Below are 17,328 nucleotides of genomic sequence, written 5' to 3' on the forward strand. Positions count from 1 at the left end.
GGAGAGGGGGAAGTTGAACCAGCCCTGGACAGGCTGGCAACCTTGGGGTCCCAGCCCCCCACACTGGGCTGTGCCGTGTCACTTGCCGGCTGCTCTGAGTTGTCGCTGGTCACTGATGTGGACTCCGCAATCCCCACCCTGCAGGCCCCGCACAGCTCGGAGAGCACCCACCCGAGAGTGGCTTTTGGGGTCAGTTTTAATTCATTAACTCACCTGCTCATCGAGCAAAGCTGTGAGGAGCATCAGTTAAGCACCGATAGGTTACGACGAGCGCGGATGTTGATAACGGTCTCCGTGCCAGACGCCACTTTAGTCGTTATCTATGTTGACTCACTTTGCTGACATTTCTCAGATGAGAAAACCCCCAGCTGGTGAGGGGCAAAGTGGGGGTTGAGCACAGACCGCGAGCCCATGCTTGCCTGCTGTGACTGGCTGCCAGTGACAGCCGTGACCACACATGGAGTGCTAGCGTGTGCCCAGTGTCTTGGGTCACTTTCTCCAGGGAGCCCTGTGTCATAGAGGCGAGCAAAGCAGAGATGGCTGGGATTTGAGCCCGACCTGGTTGGCTGGCCCCAGAGTTATCTCTGGCCAGGCCCTGGTGATGGGTGGAGGCTCAGGCCTGCCCTCCAGGGACCTTGGGCAAGAGAGAAAGACGTGCAGGAGCAACCGCGTCCCGGGCAGGCACCCACGGCCACGCGGTGCCCGCTCTGCCCACCCTGGCAGGTCACGGCAGATGGACTGCCGCCCGCAGGACGGCCTCCCGCTGTCGGTGCTGAGCCAGTGCTCACCTAGGCAGCCGCAGAGCCACGGACAGGCATGGGGGCTGGAACCCTTGGGTCAGGGTGCAGCCTGCCGGGAAGCTTCGGCCGAGGGCCTGCCCAGCGGCAGGACAGGCAGGGCTCCGCCCTCCAGGGGGAGAATGGCGGGGAGTCGAGGACGATGGAGACTCCAGCTGTGAGGCTGACGGGGCCCTGGGCCAGAGGTCAGAGTGTGGGGTCAAGAGGTCAGCCAGGCCAAGGGGGCCTCAAGGTTCAAGACAAGGAGAATGGGTGTTTTTGGGGGGAGCTAGAGGATTCAGCTCAGAGGGATGACGTGATCTGTTACATCAAGGACAAAGCCACCTGGCCACTGGGATGGCCCGTGGGTGCCCGTGGGGGGTCAGCACAAGGCAGCGGCGGGTGGGTGGAGAGGGAGCAGAGGGAGCCAGGCCAACTTCAGGTCTAGCTGGAGCCTCGGGGGGCGGTGCCGCGGTGGGATGCAGAGCTTGGTCCCAGACAGCGGGTGGGGGCCGAGGAGGTTGTGTCCACTGTGCTGGAACCTGGGGATGGGGCTGGGTCAGACCCACCGGACACAGACTGTCCCCGGAAAGGCTGGTGGAAGCTGGGGGTCACTGTCCAGGGTCCAGCAGAAAACGGTGATGGGCTCGTGGAGCACTCATCACCTAGATAGCCCTGAGGAAGCGACAGGGCACTACCAGCTCAGCGTGGCTGCGTGAATCTGTCAAGTGCGTGAGATCCCCGGAGGTAAATATTTGAAAGCTGAGGGGCCTGGTGAGGAGCCCTTCCCGAGGCCACAGGCTCTAATTCTTGCTGTTTTCTAAAATGAGAGTTGGGACCTTTTCAGTTGCAAGTGACACAGACACACCATGTAAATCAACAAGCAAAACACAGAGGTGGCGAGGGATTTGTTAGTCTCATAGATCTGTAGTCTAGAGCAGGGGTCACCAAAACCCGGGCCACGGACCGGTACCAGAACCGGGCCGCACAGCAGAAAGCGAGCGGCGGGTGAGCGAGCAAAGCTTCATCTGTATTTGCAGCTGCTCCCCAGCGCCAGCATCACTGCCTCAGCTCCACCTCCGACCATCAGGTGTTAGATGCTCATAGGAGCCCAGTCCCTGGTGCCAAAAAGGTCAGGGACCGCTGCCCTAGAGTATACTGGCTTTATGCACGGCTAGATGCAGGGGTTGAGGTGACACCAGGAATCTTGCCCCTGCCCCTCAACTCTGCTTTCCCATGTACCTTCCCTCAGCTTGGCTGTCCCCACGGGTGGCCCTCCCAGACTCAAGCTGGTGTCCTTCAGCAGACACTCAGCAGGAGGACGCCTGACTCTAGTAACTCAGCACAGGCCCACTGCCCAGACAGGTCTGCCTCAGCCCCTGGACCAGCACTGTGATCGGGGAGGAAGAGCCCTCAGATGGGCCAGGTGGGCCTGCAGCACGGCCACCAGACCTTGAGGACCAAGAGTAGGAGAGGGTGGGTCCCTAAAAGGGACATCAGGGTGCTGGCATCAGAAAAGGCCAGGATTGGGGGTGGGGGGCAGGCAAGGACCACGTGTGTTTGGTGGCCCGTGGTGTCTGCGCCGACGCAGCCAGCTTCTGGCCGTGTTCTTTTCGGTGCTGAGCAGTAAGCCCGTCGGGTTTCACCTCTGACCTGTGCGAAAGCTCCTCCTTGGATGGAGAAACCACACCCTCTGATTGGGCCACAGCATGAACCCAGCATTTCGGTGGTCATAGAAGTATTCCTGCCTGTGCCAGACAGAAACTGGAATAATGGGGGTGTGGTGTGTGTTTCAGAGCCCATACGTGGGGGAGACTTCTTCAGATGTCAGGCTGTGAAACACTTCTGTGAAAAGTTAATCGCAGACTAGAATAATCTTTTTTAGCCAAAAGATGTCTGCTGGAATTTTAAAGAAAAGAAATGGACTTGCAAATCCGGCGTCGTGCGGGGAGTGCAGGTCAAGTCCGTGCGGGCCAGCCCCGGGCTGTCACCCAGCGCAGGCCTCGTTCTTCATGGACCGCCCCGTTGGGGGGTGACGTCCGTGCGGGCCAGCCCCGGGCTGTCACCCAGCGCAGGCCTCGTTCTTCATGGACCGCCCCGTTGGGGGGTGATGTTTGTGAGGGCCAGCCCCGGGCTGCCACCCAGCACAGGCCTCGTTCTTCATGGACCGCCCCGTTGGGGGTGTTAACCGGTAGACTGAGAAAGGCTCTAGCTCACACAGCACTGATGCTAAAGGCAGACTCACAGGCGGGTCAGATTTCCCTCCGTGTGTTCTCCCGCCCGCCCGTGAGCCCGTGGCAGGCCCCGGCTTGGAGCCTCCTGCAGGCTTTGCATCCTTCCGTTCTCAAGTCCGAGCCCTCGGCCAGAAAGTACATTCCAGGCTTGAGGGTGCCGGCAGCCAGAAGGGAGAACTGACCTTGATGACTCAGGGGGCACTAGGATCCAGGGCCACGCCAGGCGAGGCCCCCTTGGACTTTGAGGAAGAAGCCCAGTCCAGCTTTGCGGGGAAAGGTGTCATGCTGTATGTGAGCTGTCCTCCCCGAGGGCCACCGTGCCTGTGCCTGTGCCTGCACCTGACCTGTGGGATCTCATGAAGAATCCTCCCCTGGGAGCTGTCCCCAGCCCCACCTCCCGCACCTTCTCCAAACTGGATGTGACCCCTCCGCCTTCGAGCTTTGAAGACTGTGTCACCTTAGGCCCTGCCCCTGCTCCCTCCTCCTGGAGCCCTGTGCCGCACAGACTCGGCGCCCTTGACGAAGGCTGGCAGCATCCCTGATGCAGAACTGGTCCGAGCCTGGCCGGAGGCCCGGATGGGCCCACAGGGAAGGCGGGGCCCCGGCCGGCACCACTGGGGACTGTGCTTATGCCCTTTATTTTCTGCCTTCTGTTTCCAGAAACTTCTAGAGAGTGAAAGTCTGTTAGTGCCTAAGAAGCACCTACTATGTGGTCTGCAGTGCTCCAGCCACATCCCACATGTCATTGTGCGGCGTCTTGCTGCTCGCCGAGGCGGGGTGCAGCCGTGGGCGGAGCCACGGTGTCAGGCGTAGTCCCCGAAGGGTCGGGTGAAAATGGTCCCTTTGTTTTTCAGAAACGTTTTACTGTCATGCTACCCACTGCCGGTGCGGTCGTAGCAGTCGGTGTGGCCACACGGTCCTTTTGAAAGCAGGGCTCACTCCTTAGAAAGTAGCACACAGCACGAGCACACGGCGTTGGGACCCTCAGGCCTAGGAATTCAGCTGGAGAGCCTGCGCTGGGAGGGTGACCCCCAGAGGGGAGACGTGTGCATGGAACAGTCTGTGGCACCATTTTATAAAATTAAGGGGTTTGGGAATAACCTAACACGCTAGACGGAGACGGGAGCCCCAGCACCCTGCGCGTCCCCGCGGTGGGACCTCGGAGCCATTGAAGCGCTAAATTTCACCCCAGATCAATGTGGGAAATCGATTATAATTCACTAGTGTGTGTGTGTGTGTGTGCGCGCACGCGTGTGTGTGTTTATAAAATTTCGAAGTGCATGTGCACTGATATGACTTCCAGAAATCGTGTGTATATGGACTTCAGTCTTAGAAAACATGAATTTGGTTCATTTATCGGGGCGCTGGACATTGAGGTGCAGGTTCTTTACTTAGGTCAGGGGCTTTCAAACCCGAGCTCAAGCCTTTATGGAGCCGTAGTTCAAGGTGCAGTGAGCCGAGGGGCAGTGGTGGCACTCGGGGTCGGGCCTGTGCCCCCTCGTCCTTCCTGGGACGCCCACCGAAGAGACTGAGCTGCTGCCGACCACGTCCGCTGTCCTTGCTCCACCGTGGGGGGCGGGGTTTGAGGGGTGTCCTCTGCACCCTCTCTCACACCGCTGACCTGATTTCCGCATGAGGAGCTGCTCCAGGCCTGAAGCTCACTCCTGCGTCCTGTCCACTCTGACAAGTGACAGGACCAGCTCCGTGACATCCTGTCTGTCTGTTTTTCCCACGATAAAGGGCCCGTGAAGGCAGACATGGAAACCCCCTTTGAAGAACTCCTGGAGAAGGCCAAGGCCGGGGACCCCAAGGCGCAGACGGAGGTGAGGACGCGGCGGTCCTGGCCGAGAGCGCTGTGGCCGTGGGAGCAGGGAGCCGGTGCTGCGCGGTGTCGCCTGCCCTGCGCCTGGCCCCGTCTGTTTCTCGTTTGCCGAGCCGTTTTTCCTCCCACCACCCCTCTGGGGAGCGTGTGCTCCTCTCCCTTGTCCTGATCGCCCCCTCCAGGATGCCTTCCGTGTCCCTGCCTGTCCTAGGCACCCCACCCGCCCTCTCATCTCCGTGCAGGGGTGCGACACCCTCAGGTCTTGTGAGGAGCAAGCGCCCTGAGGGTCCAGCAGGCCTGGCCTAGCGCAGAAGCTCGTGGGACCCTGTGCCTGCCACCTTTCTTCTTGGTGACCGAGGGGACGAGAGGGGGTAGGGCGGGTCCAGGAGGCTCACGGTTGCCGGCCGCTGGGCGCTGGTCGGGCCGGCGTGGAGGAGGAGCCGCTGCAGGGCACACCTGGAGCGCCGTCTCTCCTGCAGGTGGGGAAGCACTACCTGCAGCTGGCCGGCGACGCGGACGAGGAGCTCAACAGCTGCACCGCCGTGGACTGGCTGACCCTGGCCGCCAAGCAGGGCCGGCGCGAGGCTGTCAAGCTTCTCCGCCGGTGCCTGGCGGACAGAAGAGGTGGGTCTGGTGGGTCCGGGTGAGACGGGCCGCGGCGCTGCTTACCGAGTTACAACTGAATCGGAAACGAGGGGGAAGCCTGATGCCCGTGGTGCGGCTGAGTAAACGTCGACCTGTGTCGACCTGTGTGGCGCTGTCGTTCAGACAGGCTCCCGGAGCCCGCGGGACGCAGGGCGGGGACGCGGGCGTTTAACCCCGGAGGCCGCGGCTCTTTGCTTCCATTAGTGTCTATAAGTAGGAGCCTCCTGGGCTCTCATCCGAATCAGGGAGGAGACCCTAGAGCCAAGGGAGCTCCGTGTCGCCGTGGCAGAGCCGGAGCGCATGCCGGTGAAGACGTGCTGACGCCGCCTGCCAGGCCGGGGGGCACTGGGGACAGTGAGGTGGAGCCCGGCCATGCGTGGTCACTTTATCCTCACCAAGGTCACCGGCTGGCCCCCGGTGGCATGGAGAAGCGTGCTTCCTGAAGGTTCAGACCTCGAAGAAAGATGAAAGTGTATATTCCGAGTGATCCTTAATGGCCTGTTTTTTTCCGGATTGTAGAAATGTTTTATGCGTCTCATAGAAAACGCGAACGTACAAAGAAAGTAAAGGTACCAAATACCCGCGACCTTGAAACCCAGAGCTCTCTGGTCTAGTATGTTTCCTTCTGGCTTTGTATCACTTTTTAAGAGTCCTATTTATTACATAGAACCTGTTTTCCGTGGAAATTAGACCGACGCCTTTGAAAACGCAGAATGGTAGTATTTTGTTAGCCAGAATTTCTCACCAACCCAAACTCCGCTTTCTGGAGCAGACGCCTTGTGCTGGCCTGAGGGGTCAGTGCAGCCCCCGTGGCTCCAGTCAGAGCCAGCGGTGCCCCGAGGCCGTGAGGGACCCGGAGGAGGGCGTGTAAGGAGGAGCTGGCCAGGCCGCACCCCGACCCCCACCTTCTCACAGAGTGCTTCTCAAATAAAAGAAATATGCACACTCAGGTAGGAAATTGGAAAATTTTAAAAGGAAAAAGAAAACAAACCTCATTCCCAAGCTCTCCTGCCCCCTGGGAGTGGCATCTGGTGGCCCTGGCGTAGGAGGGGAGGAGGACAAGATGGCCACTGACCCGGCCTGTGACACCTGCGCCCGTGTCTCCTTGTGGGCAAAGGACCATCTACGTGTGAGCACAGCGCTCCCGGCCGCCTTAGGAGGGCCGGCGTCTGCTAGGACCTGCAGCGAGGCTGGCCTGCCCCCCGCCTTCGCCTCTCTCTGTCACCCTGGCCTTGGACAAGCCAGGATGCCCCTGCGTGCCTCAGTTTCTCCATCTGTAACATGGGGGTGGTAGTGCCTTCTTCAGGGGGTCCTTGTGAGGACGAAAAGGGAGAGGGGAGTGAGCCAGGAGGCTGAGAAGGCCTCACACGGCACCTGCCCGCAGTGCATGCTGGGCGAGTGTCTGGGTCGGGCTGAGCCTCCGACCCAGAGTAGGTGCCGACGGGGACTTTGGCCAGATGTCCTTTTAGGTCAGATGCCCTTTCCTGCCCTGATGACTTAAAGGTACCTGTAAAGCCTCTCGCGTGAGTCCCTTCCCAGACCGCTGCAGGCGGAGCCGGCCAGGGCTCGGAGTGCCACTGCGGCTGCCAGGTGGGAGTGACGAGGCCCCTAACTCCTCCTGTTTCTCAGGCATCACCTCCGAGAACGAGCAGGAGGTGAAGCAGCTTTCCTCCGAGACCGACCTGGAGCGAGCCGTGCGCAAGGCGGCCCTGGTCATGTACTGGAAGCTCAACCCCAAGAAGAAGAAGCAGGTGGCCGTGTACGAGCTGCTGGAGAACGTTGGCCAGGTCAACGAGCATGGTACGTGGCCCCCCGGTAGTGCTGGGCCTTCCCAGGGGACACCAGGGGCCTTTCTGCTGGAGTTCTGGGGGGCTTCCCTACGGGAGCCTGAGGAGGGGCCCCCAGAGACCTTCTTGTGGGGATGTCATGGGTCGCCTATAATGCCTACGGAGGGTCCTTCCTGGGGCTCAGGCATATGCTTAATGTGACAGAGTTAGGTCACGCGTATGGACCCCCAGAGGACCCTGCAGTGGCACAGCCCAGCCCCCACCTGCTGCCCCCCTCCACCCTCCCGTCTGGCCCCTGCCTGACGTGCCCCTGTAAAGGCACGCCTCAGCGGGTGGCATGCAGGAGGAGCTCGCCCAGCTGGGTGCGACAGGTGGATGGACGCTGATGCAACAGCAGAATGTTCTGGTCCTGGCTGTGCCCATTCACTGAACAGCCTGGGACGGAGCCCTCAGCACCGGGGCTGGGGACGCGCAGAGGGCCTGGCCCTCATCCCTGGGGAGCTCACAGTCCTCTTTAGGGGAAAATCACACCAAGGGACAGGGCCAGCAGAGGTGTTGGGGACAGGTTACACTGACCAGAGAACATGGTGTCCCGTGCTCTGACTGTGTCCGTGGGATGATGGGCTGTGCCCGGCAGAATGGGAGTGCCCTGCAGGGCACCGACTTACCCGAGAGGGCGGAGGCCGAGGTGGCTGCCCAGGGGAGTGGCCCCAGCCGTGTCCACCAGGGGCTACATGGACGCCCCAGGCCCTGCAGTCCCCAGAACTCGGGGCCCCCCAGGAGTGCATGGGCTGGTTTCTGGAGGGCTTTAGAGCGTGAGGGGACAGTCAGCCTGCCTTGATCCTCGATCCACTCTGTCCCCTACAGATGGAGGGACACAGCCAGGCCCTGTCCCCAAGTCACTGCAGAAGCAGAGGCGGGTGCTGGAGCGCTTGGTCAGCAGCGAGTGTGAGTATGGCCGTCACGCCCGCCGCCGTGGGCACGTCCACTCCTCCCTGTGGCGTCCAGGCCTCGGCCCCCAGGGTCTGGAGACATGAGGGCTTTTCTGTCCATTCCATTTGGGGCTGTGGTTTGGGTGTCTGTTCTGGGCACTAGTGCTGGACCCTGCCCCTCGGGAGCGCATACTGTATCGGGGAGACATATGTGGGTGGAGGGCCGCAGCACGAAGGCCCCCCGGGACAGAGAAGCGCGGGGCGTGGGTACTTCCTGGGTGCCCGAGCCATCAGTAAGGGTCAGGAGGCAAGTAGCCATTTACTTACTTGCTGTGTTCCGTGATCAGCTCATTGTTGGGTCCCCAGCTCCTAGGACACAGCCCCCCGACACGGGAGGCCTCAGAAAACCCCGGTGACAGACAGACGAGGCAGGGCCAGCCCTGCATCAGGCAGCCTGTTCACGGTTGTGTCCGTTCGCTCCCTGCACCCCACGGGCACCCGCTCCACCGGCGGGAGGCGCGCTCCACATGGACGCGGCTTGCGGTGCGCGTCCAGCCTCCTGGGGCGTGACTCCCCATGGACTGGAAGCCCGGGTCGGCACACGCTGGGTGTGTTCCCCCTTTCCAAGCATCCCCAGTGCTCAGGAAAGTGCCCTGCACGTAGGAGGCACTTGGCAGACGTGTGGTGAATGGCGTGGTCAGGGTGGCCGGGCCGCTGGGCAGCTGGCACCAGTGCTGTGAGAGGCCAGGGCTGGGGGTGAGAAGGTGGCAGACAGGTGCTGGCGGTAGAGGTGGCTAAAGGACAGGCCTCCGAGCTGGGCTTTGGAGCCGCAGTCCCTGGGCATGAAGACCTAGGAGTGGGGATGCTTCAGGGAGGGCTGGCATGTCGCCGAGCTGTGGAGGGGGCGCGGAGGCCAGCGCTCGGCAGCCCGTCTCCCTCCTTCCCCATCGCATCGGCCTGGTCCTCGCCCGCCCACCCACAACAGAGACAGGTGTGTCAGCCTCTGTCCCTGCCTCGCCGGTCCACGCGGGGCGACAGCGTGCTCGGAGTATGGCAGACCCATACCATTCTCGTGCTCTAGCCAAGAACTACATAGCACTGGACGACTTCGTGGAGATCACCAAGAAGTATGCCAAGGGCATCATCCCCGCCAACCTGTTCCTGGAGGATGACGACGACGACGAGCTGGCCGGCAAGAGCCCCGAGGATCTGCCCCTGCGCCTGAAGGTGAGCCGGCTGGAGGCCCCCAGAGGGCCTCGCCCCCGAGGATGCCCACCTGCCCTCGGAGCACTCTGGCGCTCCTGGGGAGGGGCCGGCGGGAAGCCTTTGCTGTCACAGGAGCCTCCTGGCCGCCAGGACGCGTCCCCATGCAGGGACCCGGTCAGACTCAGGCTCCGAAACAGGGCACCTTCGGGGCGGGTGCACGGACCCCGTCCTGGGCCTTTCTCCGCCGTAGGGGAGCAGGCACCACGCACAGGAGTCCGACTTTCATTTAGACTTCGTCATGTTGAAAAATTTTTCGTTTCCAGTACAGAATGGAGGTGTGCTTCTCAAAGATGACTTTCCCCCAAAACGAAGTGCTAATGCCGGGGAGACCGGAGGGTCCTCCAGGCGTGCCAGCTCATCCAGATCCGTCAGGGCTCGGGGAGAGATGCGGGAGGTGTGGACAGGATGCCGAGGAGGCGACTGTGCCGGTCTGAAGGAAGGGGCACACTCGTGCCACTGCCTCAGCCAGCGAGCAGCAGCAGGTGGCAGGGCACAGGCCAGGAGCACGCGGCACGTGTGGCAAGCCTCAGGCCACCTCGGGCCAGGTGGCTGTGGCATGGGGGTCCGAGCCCGCATTGCCCCAGAGTAATTGCTGGCAGTGCCTGCTTTCGAAAGCACCGTGGTTTGGACAGTGAGTCATGTCATCCTACTCAGGGGTGATGAGCTCGGTGCTGTGAAGTATCTAGAAGGTCGAAAGGGCTCTGACGAGAGGGACGCGAGGCTCCGAGTCCCCTCCAGCGCTGGGAGCGGTCAGAGCGCTTCGACCCCTTAACAGCTGTCTCTTTCCGCGTCTTCTGCAAGAGAGAATGAGTCATAACAGGCGTCTCCTCAAACTGAAAGCTGTGCCAGCTTTTAATAGCCTTTCGGGGAACAGAGAGAGAGAAGCGTGCTCTGGGGGTTCTTGTGCCCCCAAAGCGAAAGATGACAGGCGCCTCTTTGTGAGCTGAAGCGACTCCCACAGAATGTTCCAGACTCCCAGCGCTTCTTGAGCCTTTCGTGACAGCTGAGGCCCTCTCAAAAACAAATGTAGCAACGTTTTAAAATCCTAACCGTTTCACGCTAAATCATGGCAAGTGCATGTGACCCTTTGCGCTCAGGGCCATGCAGGATCCGGGCGAGGGCCATCTGCCTCCCCGGTTAAGTCAAGGTGGCTCCCTGGACCGCGGCCGGGTCGTGACATCCATTTTCTCGGTTGCGCGTGTTTGGAGCGGCTGCTGACCTCAGGCCTGGCCAGAGCGCTCTGTCCTTTCATAGAACTGGGCTCCCGACTTTTTTAAAAAAATTTCTTTCGTGGTCGAAGAGGAGTGTGTCTGTTTGTTTGGACTTCCTCTGCAGAAACGTTTGCAGCCTCGCGATTCCGTGGGGCTGCTGGGGGCAGGGCTTAGGCGGGGGCTCCCGGGGGCCGAGTCGGGGCCTGTCCCAGGCGCCGCGGTGTGCAGGCGGAGGCTGGGCGCCCGCGGACGCCCCATCCTAGAAGTGTCGTCGTCTTTTCGAAGTCTTCTCCACCGTGCGGTTGTGTGTTCGGAGTGTGTGCGTGGCTCCAGACATCAGGCCAGGGTTAGATTCACGGAAGGCGCCGCCGCCTGGGCTGCAGGCCGACTCCCTCAAGGCCGCCCGGTGCTGGCTGGGCAGGGAACGAGGGTGAGCAGTCGCAGCTGTGGGCGCCTTTCGCCTGCCCCGCTGAATGAGGCGCCTCCACAGGGGCTGGCTGAGCAGGCCGCGGCCAGGCACACGTGGGCTCCATGCCCTGGCTGTTGGTTTTCACCCCACTGGTCCAGGCCAGTCTGGCCCCTTCTGAAGGGGCCCCTCCCAGGGGGACCTGGGGCAGGCACATTCTCACAGGTGCTGGTTTGCTCCCTGGCAGGGGTCAGAGATCCCCACCAAGGCTAACACCGCAGTGCCAGGTGCTCCCTGCCACCCATCCCCACACGGGTGAGAGCGTGCTGGCTCCTGCGGGAGGCTCCAGGCGGGGCAGCCGTCAGCTTAGTCATTTGTTCACTTTCTTGCTTGTTATAAAGCAGAGTAGGTGGGCTGTCGCAAACAGAGCAGCTCGTCATACATACACGTGTGTCAGCACAGCCGCTTTGTGAGCCCCCACGTGTGGGAACTCATGCACTTGGCTGCTTCCAGGTGTCCTGGTCATCTCGAGTTGATAGCCAAGGCTCTTGGGCAAATGACAGTCACATCCCGGTATCGTCACCCAGTTATGCTCACCCAAGACCCCTCCTCCTCAGCTCTCCAGCAGGGCGGGCAGGCCTGTCCCCAAGGCGTGGGTGGAGGTGGTGCTGCCCACCTCACCTGGACGCTGATGGGGGCTCCATCACCAAGTCCTTCAGATGGGCTCTGCGCACACCGCCAGGCTTCCCTGCCTGCACACGTGGGCAGTCCTCTGAGGACCCACTCCCTGGCCTCTGCCCCTCCAGACGCACCCAGACCCCCGCCTTCCTCCACGCCATGCTGCTGAAATCTGGATGGCAGAACCACCCCCACCTCCTCCCTGAGATGGCCCCGACCTCATCTCCCCCACATCCTTTGCCGTGGTCAAGGCCAGCGGTTACCTCTGCCCTCGGCACTGGGAGCAGGTTGTAGGGTGGGTCCTAATGCGGGGAAGGGGCTTTGAATGGGGTCGTGTGGGGTCGTGTGTCTGTTCTGAGCAGCGTGGGAGGTGGGTGTGTACCGGGGTGGGCGGTGGCAGGCAGCAGGTTCGTAGGGTCTCCTGACACTAGCGAACACATCTCACCCGGCGGTCACAGTCGGATCCTCTCCTTTCGGTAAAGGCGGGCTGAGCCCCACTCTTCACACGCACACGGACTCCCTTTCTGGAGTCCCTGCTCCCAGCGCCACTCCTGGGGGCCCAGCGTGGGCTTGTGAAGTGTCCGTGTCCGTCCCCGTCCCCAAGTGGATGGGGAGCTGAGGAGCGGGGGCTGAGGTCCTTGCCGGGGAGAGAGGTGGCTCCCACACAGGGCTCTGTCATCCCTACAGCACGAGGCCCCGTGGGGAGGGCGGAGGGAGCAGGGAGGAGGGAGCTGGGCGGGTTCCCGCAGGCTCACGGTGTCCCAGGGAGACCAGCACCTGTGGGTGTGAGTCGTGTGAGTCTGGAAACCCAGCAGGTCAGGGGCGGGGGACTAGGACCCACGGGACTGGGGGTGGGGGGTGAGGGCGGGCCCTCAGGGACGCGCACGGCGAGGACGGTCCCACCAAGAGCGGGCGTTACAGGCGGAAGCGCCTGCGGGGACTGCGGCCGGCAGTCGGAGAGAGCGGGAGTGTGCCGTTGGCTCCGAGCCGGGGTGACTCCCGGGGACTGAGGAGGCGACAGTGAGCAGGGCCCCGTCCTGGCTCCGGCTCCCAGCTTCGCCCCTCCTCCCTGCAGGTGGTCAAGTTCCCCTTGCACGCCATCATGGAGATCAAGGAGTACCTGATCGACATGGCCTCCCGGGCGGGCATGCACTGGCTGTCCACCATCGTCCCCACCCACCACATCAACGCCCTCATCTTCTTCTTCATCATCAGCAACCTGACCATCGACTTCTTCGCCTTCTTTGTGCCCCTGGTCGTCTTCTACCTGTCCTTCGTCTCCATGGTGATCTGCACCCTCAAGGTTTTCCAGGACAGCAAGGCCTGGGAGAGCTTCTACACGCTCACGGGCCTGCTGCTGCGCTTCGAGCCCAACCTGGACGTGGAGCAGGCCGAGGGCAACTTCGGCTGGAACCACCTGGAGCCCTACGTCCACTTCCTGCTGTCCGTCTTCTTCGTCATCTTCTCCTTCCCCGTCGCCAGCAAGGACTGCATCCCCTGCTCGGAGCTGGCCGTCGTGTCCGTGTTCTTCACCGTCACCAGCTACATGAGCCTGAGCACCTCTGCCGAGCCCTACACCCGGAGGGCGCTGGTGACCGAGGTGGCCGCCGGCCTGCTTTCCCTCCTGCCCACCCTGCCCTTCGACTGGCGCCCCCTGAAGCTCCTGGGCCAGACCTTCCTCACCGTGCCCATCGGCCACGTCGTCGTCCTGAACGTCAGCGTCCCCTGCCTGCTGTACGTCTACCTGCTCTTCCTCTTCTTCCGCATGGCCCAGCTGCGGAACTTCAAGGGCACCTACTGCTACCTGGTCCCCTACCTGGTCTGCTTCATGTGGTGCGAGCTCTCTGTGGCCATCCTGCTCGAGTCCACCGGCCTGGGGCTGGTCCGCGCGTCCATCGGCTATTTCCTCTTCTTCTTCGCTCTCCCGATCCTGGTGGCCGGCCTGGCCCTGATGGGCGTGGTGCAGTTTGCCCGCTGGTTCGTGTCCCTGGAGCTCACCAAAATCGCAGTCACCGCGGTGGTCTGCAGTGTCCCGCTGCTGTTCCGCTGGTGGACCAAGGCCAACTTCTCGCTGGTGGAGATGGTCAAGTCCCTGACGCGGAGCTCCATCGTCAAGCTCATCCTGGTGTGGCTCACGGCCATCGTGCTCTTCTGCTGGTTCTACGTGTACCGGTCCGAGGGCATGAAGGTGTACAACTCCACGCTGACCTGGCAGCAGTACGGCTTCCTGTGCGGGCCGCGGGCCTGGAAGGAGACCAACATGGCACGCACGCAGATCCTGTGCAGCCACCTGGAGGGCCACCGGGTCACGTGGACGGGCCGCTTCAAGTACGTGCGCGTGACGGACATCGACAACAGTGCGGAGGCGGCCGTCCGCGTGCTGCCGCTCTTCGTCGGCGACTGGGTGCGCTGCCTGTACGGCGAGGCCTACCCCGCCTGCAGCCCGGGCGGCGCCTCCACGGCCGAGCAGGAGCTCTGCCGCCTCAAGCTCCTGGCCAAGCACCCCTGCCACATCAAGAAGTTCGACCGCTACAAGTTCGAGATCACGGTGGGCATGCCCTTCAGCGCCAACGGCGCCCGCGGCCCGGAGGAGGACGACGTCACCAAGGACATCGTGCTGCGGGCCAGCGGCGAGTTCAAGGACGTGCTGCTCAGCCTGCGCCAGGGCAGCCTCGTCGAGTTCAGCACCGTCCTCGAGGGCCGCCTGGGCAGCAAGTGGCCCGTGTTCGAGCTCAAGGCCATCAGCTGCCTGAACTGCATGGCCCAGCTCTCGCCCGCCCGCCGGCACGTGAAGCTGGAGCACGACTGGCGCAGCACCGTGCACGGCGCCGTCAAGTTCGCCTTCGACTTCTTCTTCTTCCCCTTCCTGTCGGCCGTGTGAGGCCGCGGCCCCGGCCGCCGGGCCCGCCTCCCGTGCGGCCGCCCAGCCCGACAGTGCGACACCAACGCTGGCGTGCGAGTGTGCGTGTGACACCAACGCTGATGTGTGCGTGTGCGACACCAATGGTGATGTGTGCGTGTGCAACACCAATGCTGACGTGCCTGCGTGTGACACCAATGCTGATGTGTGGCGTGTTTTAGCAGCTGGCGTGCATGTGTGTCGACACCACTGGCGTGCATGCGTGTACGACACCAATGCTGATTGTGTGTGTGTGCCGCTGGCGTGCGTAATGCGACCTTGGCGCCCGCTGATGTGTGTCGTGTGCAACACCACCACTGAGGTGTGCGTGTGCGACACCAGCTGATGTGCGCCCTGACACTGCGCTGGCGTTACATCGTGTGCGACACCAATGCTGATGTGTGTGTGGGTGTGCAATGCTGACATGCATGCGTGTGCGACACCAATGCTGACGTGCATGCATGTGCGACACCAACGCTGATGTGTGCGTGCGTCCGTGCGTGTCTAACACCAACGCCGACTGCGTGCGTGCGTGTGTCTGGCTCCCGCGTGCACGTGCAAGGCTTCGGTCCTGTGCAGCCTGCTCACCTCCCCGGGCTTCAGCTCTGTCACTTGGGATATGCCCAGTGTCGTCGGAAGCTGCACGCACAGTCTGGACCCAGCGTCCTGACCCTTCAGAGCGAAGCTGGTGTGCCAGGCCGGACAGGATTCCTGTGCCCTGAGAGCACTTTGCAGTGACGTCCTCCCTTCTCCCCCACACCCTCCGGGCACCCCCAGACCCTTACTGCTGTCAGATTTGTTTTCTGAATGTGCTGCTCCGTGAACTCAGTGATAACACTTCCTATTTATTTGGTTCCTCCTGAGCCTGGACAGCTGTCTGCTGAGCCTGGGGGCCGGGCAGAGCCACCCAGCGGTCCTGTGGTCAGGGCCCGGCCTGATGCTGTTCAGGTCGGGGCCAAGAGAAGTGGCGGCTCTGGGCACAGCGCGTCCACCTGGGCACTGTGCACAGCCTGCCTCGCGCTTCTGTCTAGTGGGTGGTGGGTGACTCTGCGAGGGTCTCGCCTGTCTCCGCCGGGACCAGGAAGTAGAGCCTGGGCCATCTCCGCCAGTGCTTTTAGAAGCTTGGCCATGTTTGTGACAGAGCGCCTCTGAAATAAAAACCTACGACGAAAATCTGTCCTTTTCTTCTTTGTTTAAAAGAAGTCCTTTCTTGCACGTGCCTGAGAACCAGCAGGTGTCGACACTCGCACTGTTTACACGAAGTGCAGAGCGGACAGCGTCAGGAGCTGGCGGGCCGCCTGCCTCTGAGCAGACCCAGCACCACCTCCAGGCCAGGGCCCCCAACATCGCTGGCCGTGACTGCCCAGCTGTCCACTCGGGCCTAACCGTGTGAGATGCGCATGGTCACGATTATTTTGAAACTCAAATCGCCGATGAAATGGCATGTACATGGTCATCCACGGTTAGATGACTGTATGTTTGTGAATCCATATCCTGTGTTCGGTGACCGACAGTGTTCATGCATCGTGTTTGTCCCTCCACCTGGTCGGCTCTGCCTGCATCCCTGCTTCCCAGAGGGCATGCTGGGAACTGCTCTTGAGGGCAGCATCCCTCTGCGCTGTGAGATGAGGTTAAAGGTCAGCCCCGTCACCTCTGACCCCAGAGATTTGTGAGGCCATGAAATGCATCACAGTTCAGCTTTGCCCCCCCAGATTCAGCACTGGTTGTCAGGACTAGGGGAGCTGCTGGCATTTTCTGAGCAAACACAGGTGACATCTAATCCTCATCCTGCATGACAGGTACTGTGACAGCTCCAAACCGAGGAGGTGGTCACACCAAATACTAGCAGCAGAGCCAGGACTGGACCGAGATCTGCTCGACCCATGTCCCCTGAGGCACCATGCAAGCACCCCAGCAGAGCCACCTGCTCGGAGCAGGGGTGGCAGGTCTCTTGGGGATTGTCCCAGATTGGACATTGGACACCAGCTTCTACTTCTGCGTCCATCACAAACCCCCATGTGACCAGGAGCCATTCAGACCCTGTCCCCAGGCGTCAGTGTCCCCAGCTGTGAAATGGGAAGTTGGGCTCAGCGGTTTTCAAAATTCCTTAATAGAAACGCCTTCCAAACTCTACACGGTGCACAGGACTCCGTCTAAAGAGAATGTGTCCTGTGTCAGCTCGGATGCAGCACGCACGGCAGGGAGCACAGGAGTCCTGCCAGGTCCGGCCCCGCTCGTGGGCCTCCCCAGCCGTGTGGCCTGGGGCAAGTCATGCTTTCAAGGCCTCAGTTCCCCCTTCTGTAAAGTGGAGAAGTGACAGGACCATTGGCTGTGTTTAGGATTAAATGAGCTAATTTCTTTGCGGGCGGTTAGAAAAATGCCAGGCGCTGGTAAGTGCTCAGTGAACATCTGTGAATTTTTAAAGTTGTCAGACATTCACAGAACTTCAGAACCGATCGAGAACCTTTAGACAGTCCCTCACCCGACACAGTGTCCCTTCTAGGCTTTTAAAGACAAACTTTTGAAAATAATTGCATTTCGAATGGAGCTGATCAGAGTGGCTTAATCCAAGCAGGGGCCTGGTGTCTGAGGTGCCGCCTGCACCCCGCCCCGGCCGCCAGGCCTGCCTTTCTCCCTGCATCACGGGTTTGAGTCCTCACGGGTACACGTCC

The 17,328-nt window shown here is 61.6% G+C and overlaps 1 protein-coding gene across 3 annotated transcripts in view; it reads left to right on the forward strand.

Moving 5' to 3' along the window:
* The window catches only part of WFS1 (wolframin ER transmembrane glycoprotein), a 22,898-nt gene extending 8,071 nt beyond the window's left edge, over positions 1 to 14,827 (forward strand). For 2 of the 3 annotated variants that reach the window (XM_039838221.1, XM_039838222.1), the window contains exons 3-8: positions 4,751 to 4,833; positions 5,312 to 5,456; positions 7,107 to 7,277; positions 8,132 to 8,212; positions 9,278 to 9,423; positions 12,833 to 14,827. In XM_039838221.1, coding sequence (XP_039694155.1) covers positions 4,751 to 4,833; positions 5,312 to 5,456; positions 7,107 to 7,277; positions 8,132 to 8,212; positions 9,278 to 9,423; positions 12,833 to 14,638 — 2,432 coding nt within the window. In that variant the 3' untranslated portion in view covers positions 14,639 to 14,827. The remainder of the gene's footprint in view (positions 1 to 4,750; positions 4,834 to 5,311; positions 5,457 to 7,106; positions 7,278 to 8,131; positions 8,213 to 9,277; positions 9,424 to 12,832) is intronic. The other variant, XR_005647674.1, reaches the window with a different exon arrangement.
* The last annotated feature ends 2,501 nt before the right edge of the window (positions 14,828 to 17,328 follow it).

Source organism: Pteropus medius, unplaced genomic scaffold (genome assembly GCF_902729225.1).
Source record: "Pteropus medius unplaced genomic scaffold, Ma_sr-lr_union100, whole genome shotgun sequence".
Classification (NCBI taxonomy): Eukaryota; Metazoa; Chordata; class Mammalia; order Chiroptera; family Pteropodidae; genus Pteropus; species Pteropus medius.